Source organism: Camelina sativa, chromosome 16 (assembly GCF_000633955.1).
Source record: "Camelina sativa cultivar DH55 chromosome 16, Cs, whole genome shotgun sequence".
In the NCBI taxonomy this organism is placed as follows: Eukaryota; Viridiplantae; Streptophyta; class Magnoliopsida; order Brassicales; family Brassicaceae; genus Camelina; species Camelina sativa.
This window is the reverse complement of record NC_025700.1, coordinates 12,868,859-12,878,369: the sequence shown is the minus strand read 5'-3', so window position 1 is coordinate 12,878,369 and position 9,511 is coordinate 12,868,859. Positions and strand designations below refer to the sequence as shown.

At 40.3% G+C, this 9,511-nt stretch overlaps 2 protein-coding genes across 2 annotated transcripts in view; both read right to left on the bottom strand.

Moving 5' to 3' along the window:
* LOC109129636 overlaps positions 1-682 on the bottom strand; it is a 1,675-nt gene extending 993 nt beyond the window's left edge. The window contains exon 1 of the mRNA XM_019238141.1: positions 574-682. Within this exon, the coding sequence (XP_019093686.1) occupies positions 574-682 (109 nt within the window). The remainder of the gene's footprint in view (positions 1-573) is intronic.
* On the bottom strand, positions 1,364-3,629 carry LOC104750423 (probable fructokinase-6, chloroplastic). Its single transcript, XM_010472215.2, has 7 exons — positions 3,322-3,629; positions 2,914-3,119; positions 2,615-2,827; positions 2,333-2,530; positions 2,100-2,237; positions 1,890-2,006; positions 1,364-1,701 (listed from the first exon to the last, which is right to left on the bottom strand). The coding sequence occupies exons 1-7, from the start codon at positions 3,476-3,478 to the stop codon at positions 1,567-1,569; spliced, it is 1,164 nt and encodes a 387-aa protein (XP_010470517.1). The 5' UTR covers positions 3,479-3,629; the 3' UTR covers positions 1,364-1,566.

Here is a 9,511-nt window from a genome sequence, read left to right as displayed (position 1 = left end):
CTGAAATGCATTATCAGAGCTAAAATATGAGGCCAAAAACTATAAATAAACTTATCATATTATATTAAAAATATGAAACTCTACTTAACCCAGGTAAGCTTACAGGAATTCTTGTAATATTCTAATTGACAGATGTTAAATATATATATAGGCAGGTGAATGCTAACTTTGATTTTAGAAAAGTATAAAATAAAAATCGTGAATTTGATTTATTTTTTGAAAATTATATAGGAAGTGAATTTATTTGAGTTTTATGTTTAGAAAAAAGTGATTTTTAAAAGTGAAAACTAAACAAAATTAGTTCCAAATTTTTATAAAAATATGTAGGGTTAATTTAAAATTAATATACACGTTAACTAATTTTTTGTTAGCTAAACTTTGTTTTCAAACATAGCACTTTAATTAATTTCACTAATACATTTCTCATCAATATGTAAGTTGAAAAAAATGTAAAACATGAAAGCATGCAATACTTCAAACTTAAATTTACGAATGAAGCATCCAGTTTTCTGATTATTAAAAGTTCCGAATTCATAATATATACTAAATTTTCGAAAAAAAAAAAAAACTGACCGTAGTGGTGGAGTCTAGCTGCCTTGACTGGATCATGAAAGGATAGAGATAAAAGTATAAGAAGCAAACTTGGAAGAAGTGAAGCTATTTGTGTTTTCTTCATTGCCATTGCTCCTATTCGATTACACTTTGTGCATCTTTAAGTTGTTGTACTTATATAGAGAAATGAAGTTAAGGGTAGACTAGAGAATTAAAGCATACATTTCAAATTCAACAACATAGTTCATTTTTTATATAACATAACGCGGTTTTCTTGCATTAGGATGCAACAATTCTTTAATTGAATATTCAACCGACCATTAGACTGTTCTGTTTGACAGAATGAATTTTGTATGATCTGTAATTGAACAAAATCGTAAATGCAGGTGACTTCGATCGAGAACGAATACCAAGTTTGGAGATGCAATGTGATAGTTATGTATAGTTTAACCAAACAAGTTATAATGCCACTGAACTGATTACTGAATACTCATGATTTCTTGTCCTTTAGTTCCCTCATGTCCTATAAAATCAAGAAGATATCTCATTTGTGTTTGGTCAATCCAAAGCTTAATTACGTGTTCTATTAAATATCATATATTATCAAGTTCTTGACTAGAAAGTTTCTTCTTCTTTTTTCTTGGAATTGTTCAAGCGTTTCGATTTCATATTGAATCTTGTAATATACTACCCATTTTATATCTACATCAAGGTAGACTAACAGAAAAAAAAAAAACCCAAATATTTTCGTTGTGGAACAGTTTGCATCTTCTCATTGGTTATATGAATTACCGAGAGTTACAAAGACCAATAGAGAGATTGAAGTGCTTGGCTCAACGATTACGAATTATTTCAAAGGCTTATTACCTCTACAAGCTACTAGAAATCTAGAATACAAACAATGACAAGTAACATTATACAACAATTTTACAACAACAAAATGCAGACCTATCAAAATCTGCTGCGGAGAAAGCAAGCGTTACTCATATTGGTGACGTGTTACTGAATACATGGTTAAACAACAGATTGGAGTAGAGCCTCATGTACAGCTTCTTTAGTGGGAAGAGCAGGGATTGCACCTCTCTGTTTAACTGTTAATGCCCCGCATGCATTCGCAAACATTAGCGCCTCTCTCAGTCGCTCTTCGTCCTGAAACAATTCGGTTTTCTCAGCTTATGTGTTTTTGTTCTCATGACCATCTTAAGCTATGATTAATGAGTGGTTCTATACTCTTTACCAAATCCATCACCTTAGACAATCTGCCGAGTCAGCCTTATAAATCTAACCCTCTCTAACCAAACTGCTACATCTAGTTTTAAAATGAGAAATGAGGTTACCTGAAGCAAGGAGAGATCATTGGCTAGTTGTGATAGTATCCCAGCAACAAATGCATCACCAGCACCTGTTGTGTCCACTACATCCACCTTCAATCCATGCACTCTCCCGCTAAAATCCTGAACATCGGAAAAGATTTCTATGCATGTAGTATCTGCATTAAACGTTAAATATGAAGCCTATGGATACTTAGTTCTGATTCGAATACACACCTTGGTGTAGTACCGACAGCCTTCAGGGCCTTCAGTGACAAGTAGTAGTTTCAGCGTAGGATGAAACAACTTGCGGACGACATTATCATCGTACGGATCTTCTCCTTTCGTTAGAAAAATTATCTCCTCTTCGCTTATCTTGAAAACATTATATCAAACAGAGACAACAAGTTTCAGTACTTGAGAAAGAAAAAAAAAAGATAATATACCCAAATGTATCCTATAAAGATAACCTTTATGATATCAGCAGTGTCCCAAATGTTCAGAATCTCATCTCTAGCGTTGTCTGCAGAAGGCCACAACGGGAGCCTAAGGTTTGGGTCATAAGAAAGAAGAACACCAGCTTCCTTAGCAGCCTTTGAGGCAGCTATATGCGCAGACTTACACGGTTCTGTGATAAGACTTATCGAACCATAATGGAATATTTTCGCCTAGCACAAGATCAAAGGTAAAAAACTGTTAGAAAATGAAAACTGAAACCGACATGTGGTTTGTTACATGTTCATCAGAGTTACCTTTTTAATCAGATCAAGATCAAGCTCAGACACTTCTAACAACATATCAGCACTCGGGTTTCGATAAAACATAAACTCTCTTTCACCTTCACTAGTCAAAGTCACAAAAGCTAAAGCAGTTCTTGCACCAGGATCAAACCGCATACCTTCATTGTTCACATTGTTATCTTTCAAAATATTCGCTAGCATATAACCAAACTCATCTTCACCAACCTGTGCAGCACAACAGTTACCAATCTTTAAAAAAAAAAAACAAATCAAAACAAAGAACACACAGAGGTTTTGTTTTTGTACTCAACCTTGCCAATGAAAGCTGAAGAACCACCAAGACGAGCAATACCAACAGCTACATTAGCAGGTGCACCACCTGGAGCCTTTTTAAAAGCCGGTGCATCGGCTAATGAAAGTCCACTAGTCGTTGGTACAAAATCAATTAGCATTTCCCCAAAACAAACCACATAAGGTGACTCTTGTGTTGTTGAACCTTCACTAGACAATGCTCTTCCTTCAAAAAAACAATAACAAAAACAATTATACAATTTAAGGAATTAATAAGAACCAATTAGATTTTAAAACTAATCTAAGTAGTTTAAAGAAATGCATAGATTTAACAACGGTTTCAAGAACAGTTCTGTTCTGTTTTTTTTTTTTTTTTTTCGGAGTTTTATGAGAATTTGAGATAACAAAAGCAAAAAAATGTGTGGAACCTTTGAGATTAGATCGTGAATTGAAGAGTCTAGAAGAAGAAGAAGAAGAAGTAGCTTTGATGGAGATGCTACGACGGTTTGAAGTGAGTGAGTACGGAGTTGATCGGAGATATGGACCGGAGAAACAGAACGTGGAAGTGGCGGCTTGGAGAGCCATGGTGGTCGGAAAATGCAAACGGGAAACGCAGAGATCCGCGTTTTGGAGACGCTACTTTTGTGTGTTGTATGCTTGTGAGACGAAGAAGAAGCTGAGTGAGTAGAGACAGTAACAGAGGGAGGAGCGGAGGAACCGAAGGTAATCGGAAAGGTCATTTTCATTATAGCGCTAATTAACACAATGATAAGTTTTTTTAAACATTTGTTTAGATGTAGTAATTAATTGATAGGCTAAAAACCAAAATTAAACAGTAATTTTGATTTTGAGAATGGTGACTTTTGGCAGGACTATAGTTAATTAGTGGAACCCAATTTTGGGACAAGTCATTTTGGGGTCCTATTCTCTTTTTGATACAAGAGAAGAGAGCAATCAAAGAATCCAACAAATCTTTCACCTTTTTCTTTGATTCTCCTGTGATAGTAACCTTCTCCACATGCCTAGGCATCTATATCTGTTAATAATGTTTAGATAAATTAAGGAAAACCATCACTCTATTGAATTTAGCAATTGAGAAACATGTAGTTAATGTTTTTTTTTAAAATTAATTAATGAATCAGAATTTTTTTTTTTGTCGTCTGATAAAAACAAAATCTGAAAAGAGTACAAGAGAAAAATAAAAGAAACAACCACTACCTACACTTGATACTGAGGTCACTCGACCCTCCAAGTGAAAACATGTAAGAACAAAAATATACCACACCGATCATTCAACAAATTTACCCTTCAAAATCCTTGCCTACTTGATCTTGCAGCCAAGAAGGGCCTCCCAAAGATAAATAGGACTAAAACCTCCCCTCTCGTGTTACACTCTTGGCGATAGCCACAACCACTTTGTTTGCCGAGCTAAGCACATGGTGGCATTCCCAATAGTCAAAACTCGATAATATCATATATATATCTTGCAACAACGAATCAAAACGCGGCCATTCCCTCGTATTATTAATAGCTGCAACTCATGCAACATTATTCATCACCAGTTCAACCCGAGTAATATGTAGGATCTGCAATGCCTCCAGAGCCCAAAGGGAACACCAAAGACCTGCCAATATTTCCGTGTTGGATCTCTCTAATGCAATGCGTGCATGATGGAGAACTTGACCTTGATTGTCTCGAGTAATCCACGCACCACCAACCATTTGAGAGCTCTTTCCCCAAGACGTCGCAATGTTACATTTCGTAATTCCAGGCATTGGTTTCCTCCATGTACCCTCGAGAGAATGATGTCTCGCTACCCCCAATAGATCCAAGTTTCTATCTAGAGCTTGTGCAGCAAACCAATATGAAGAATGCGTAAACGCTTTATCCACCAGCTCCCTTATATCTCCCTGTTTTCCTTAAAATCAAAATGTGTTCCTCCATTTCCATAGTTCCCACAACAACCATGGAATCATATGTCTAATCTCCTCCGGAACCCACTTGTCCTGCATTATTATCAGCAAATGATCCCAATTCCCCACCAAATCTGACTCAGAGAAACCCCCAGAAGGCGGAGGGATGTTAGCAATGGCACATGCTTGTCGTGCAACAGGACACGAGAATAGCATATGACAGATTGTCTCCTCCTGGTGACCACATATTGAGCATATGGTGTCGACAGCTAATCCCCGTGAAGCAAGTCTTTCTGAAACAGCTAAAGCACCAGAGAGCATTCTCCATAAGAACGTTGGTATCTTTGGTACAGTCTGCAGTTTCCACACCTTCGCTTTCATACTTGTCAATTTGACCTTATCTTCCAAGCGAGGTTCATAGAGTGAAGGTAGAGTCCGAAGCAGCCAGTACCCACTTTTGACAGAATAACCACCAGAAGGCATATACGGCCAGATATAACGATCTCTCTTTGTTGCAGCAGTTTTCATCGCGAGAATCTGTTTAGCATCATCAGGCGTAAACAAAGCATTTACCTTCGCAGCATCTCATTGATCATCCACCTGGCTACGCAGCTCCACCACCTTCAAGTTGACATTAAAGAAAATGTCGCTCCAGTATGGTGCTCTAGGATGCTTATCAAAAATCCATTTCTCTTTTCAGACGTATGTATCCATGCCATTCCCTATTGTCTTCATCAACCCTTGCTTCAAGAGGTTACGACCATGAAGTATACTTCTCCACGCATAAAAAAGGCCTTGAGCCAGAACCACATTCCAAAATAGTCGACTTCCTAAAATAGCAGATTTTGTAAAAACGAGAAACCAGTGACTCAGGGTTGTTGAGGATCCGCCAAGCCTTCTTGGCAAGGAGGGTTTGATGAAAATCTTTCAGATCTTTAAAACCTAAACCACCATCTGCTTTGGGATTACACATTTCAGACCAAACCACCCAAGCAATTTTTCTCTGCCCCTGACAGCTATTCCACTAAAAATCCTGCATGGCACTTGTGAGTTTCCTGCAGAGATGTTTGCTCAGACGAAAACATGACATTGCATATACCGGAAGTGCCATTGCTATCGACTTGAGTAGAGTCTCTTTTCCCCCTAAAGAAAGGGTCTTTGCATACCAACCATGTAGTCTCTTTTTGAGTTTATCACCAATAAAAGCCAGAAGAGCCTGTTTTGAGCCACTAAAACACTCTAGCAAGCCCAGGTAAGACCCCGCTCCACCCTCTGCTGTAATCCCCAGAGTGTTTTTGACCAGCAGTTTACTTGAGTCAGGCGTCTTGCTGCCAAATGTAATTGAAGACTTCTCAAAGTTAATTTGTTGTCCCGATGCCTTACCATATAGGTGTAGACAAGTCAAGAGTTCTTCACATTCCTCCTTGGATGCACGACAAAACAATAGGCTATCATCAGCAAATAGCAAATGTTGGACAGTCGGACAAGAGTCATTAAAACTGAAGCCAGTCAGACTCCCCATTGATCTCCTCCTTTCCATAACATGGATCAAAGCCTCCACACACAGGATAAACAGGAATGGCGAAAGAGGATCACCTTGTCGGATTCCCCTCTCTGGTGTAACAAAGCCAAAGGGACTCCCACTGATAAGCACTGAATATGTGGCAGAACGAACACACATCATTATCCAATGAATCCACCTAGAGGCAAAACCCATACGAGAGAGAAGATGTTCCAGGAAGTCCCATTCAACTCTATCATATGCCTTTGACATATCTGTCTTAATCGCCACAAAATCCGAGTTGAATTTAGTATGCGTCCGCAGCGCGTGAACCATCTCATGTGCAATCAGTATGTTGTCAGATATTAATCTTCCAGAGACGAAAGCACCTTGCGTCTTAGAGACCAGAGCCGGAAGGCATTTCTTGAGCCTTGTGCATAAAACCTTAGACACAATTTTGTAGAGGACTGAACACAAACTGATTGGCCTAATATCCTTCATTTGGTTGGCATTGTCCTTCTTGGGAATGAGACATATTTGAGTATGATTCCAGTCTTGTGGGAGAGTTCCATCCTCAAAGAAACCTTGAATCTCCTTAACGATATCATCACCAACTATTGACCAATACCGACGAAAGAAAGCGCCAGTCCATCCATCAACACCCGGAGCACTATCTCCTTTGATATTAAACGCCGCTTGCTTAATCTCCTGTGCTGTCACCGGAGCCGCCAGTTGTTGATTCATCCCAGCTGGTACCCTTGGTGCCATACCCTCTTACAGTTCCTCAAAGTTACCAGGACTGGATTTTTTGAACAACTCTGTGATATACTCTGCAGCAATGTTACCCTTAGACCCCTCCTCAAAGCATTCGAAACTGTGTTTGTCAACTAAGGAGTTGAGTCGATTCTTCAGTCTCTTATACTGAACGCTCCTGTGAAAGAAAGCTGTATTTTTGTCACCTGCCTGAAGCAAGGATTCTCGACTCTTAGACCTCCAATAGGTTTCCTCCTCTCTAAAAGCAACTGTGAGTGCCCATTTAAGCTGACACAATCTCTGGAAATTAGGGAATTGCTTAGTAGCCTCCTCTTCCAAATCCCGACGCAATAACTGGATCTGAGTGTCAGAGTTAGTAAGATGAGTTCTCTTCCATCTGGACAGAGCTTTTCTACACCGGGAAAGTCCACTGAGCACACACTTGTTATGACTCACATCTTCCAAAGCCCACTGTTCACGAATTATATCTGATGTTTCTGGCTTACTGATCCATCGTTTATCAAATATGAACCTCCCTCTGAACTTTGTATCATCTCCAACTAGTCTTGTGATTATCAGACGGTGATCAGATCCCATCAGTTCTAGATATTCTGTATTAGCCCTTGGAAAACAGTGTAAACCAACCATTGTTGCCAAAGCTTCTATCTAGACGACATTGAACCCATACATTATCTCTACGTCCAACCCACAAGAGTCTATTACCGCAACTTGGTATTTCCTTAAATCGACTACTTCTTGCCATGGTTCTGAATGGATAGAACGAGCTCTCTGGACGCCTAGGGACTCTGCCCGGAAAAGGGGAAGCAAACCCGCGGAACGAGTATGTCTATGCGATTGAGCTAAGGGGAGAAAAGAAGTTACCCCCTAGAGGAGCATCATCCGCTAGGATTGACAAGGGCAAGGGTATTGCTGAAGAATACCTTCCTCAACATGCTGCTGAGACTCCACCGTTGAGTCAAAAAGAAGCCGAAGCATCCGGCGAGCATGTGCTCCCATCCAGCGAGCACGTGCTCCCGACTCCCGATCAGACCGTTCCTACTGAGGTACCTCCTGCACGCGTGTACACCCCTAGGGTTCCTTACCCTGTTCCTCCTAAGAAATCTCGCAAGGATTTGGAGGATGCAAAGTGCAAGGAGATGTTGAGAGAATTGACGGTAAAACTACCCCTAGCTGATGCTGTTCAGATGATACCTGCTTTGAAGAGATATGTGAAAGGGTTAGTTTCTGGGAGAGTGTCAGAGGAAGAGAACGTGATGATGGTTTCAAGAGAGTGCAGTGCTGTGCTGCAAAACAAAGTGCTAAAGAAGAGAGATGATCCAGGGCGATTTGTCTTATCCGTGAGAATCGGTAAAACGATTTTTGCAAACTCCCTCTGTGATCTAGGTTCCAGTGTGAACCTTATGCCATATTCAGTGGCTAAAAGGCTGGGATACACGAAGTTCAAGTCTACACGGATTTCGTTAGTATTCGCGGATAGATCCACCAAGCGCCCCATAGGAGTGTTGGAGGATTTACATGTCCAGATAGGGGACACGCTTATACCAGCAGACTTTGTGGTTCTGGAACTTGAAGAAGAACCACGTGACCCCCTGATCTTAGGTAGATCATTCTTATGCACAGCTGGTGCGATTATAGATGTGCAAGGGGGAGCGATCGATCTCCAGCTGGGGGATATGATTGCAAGGTTTGAGATGAATAAGCTGCTCAAGAAACCTATGATAGATGGTCAGACTTTTGTGGTTGATGATGGTTCAGAGGTTGCACATGAGGTTACCGATGAAGTTCTCACTCTCGACCCGTTGGAGGTTGCCTTGACAAAGGCAGAAGGAATGTTGGAAGAAGATGCGGAGCACATGCTCGCAGGACGCGAGCAACCCGATGCACATGCTCGGCAAACTGAGAAAAAAAGAAAAAAAGATGCGGAGCACATGCTCGCAGGACGCGAGCAACCCGATGCACATGCTCGGCAAACTAAAAACAAAAGAAGAAAAAGAGAAGAGCGATTGGGCCAGGTAAGTTTAATGAATTTCAGGCCCATGCCCACCAGGCCCAGACCGATTTCAGTGATTTTTGGGACTAGATTGCTTTATTATCCACCACGTAGGAGGCGCCGCCTTGCCCGTTCGGAGAGCGAGAGCCCAGACAATTCCGACGCCTGATCACAGTTACACACACCATCATTGTCCTATCCGCCTTATTTTCTTTTCATTTTTGTTGTTATCTTTATTTTTCTTCTTGTCTAGGTCTCTTTTTGGCTTATTTTCACACCGGAGACGGTGTGAAGTAAGTCCGGGGGAGGGTCACCTATGACCTTTGTTTTCTTTATTTTTCTTTTTATTGAGTCAGTTTGTCATGTGAGTCGAACCAAAACTTGTGGGAATTAGGACCGAAATCTGTGATGTTTTTAACCATTTGTGAGTTTGACCGTTT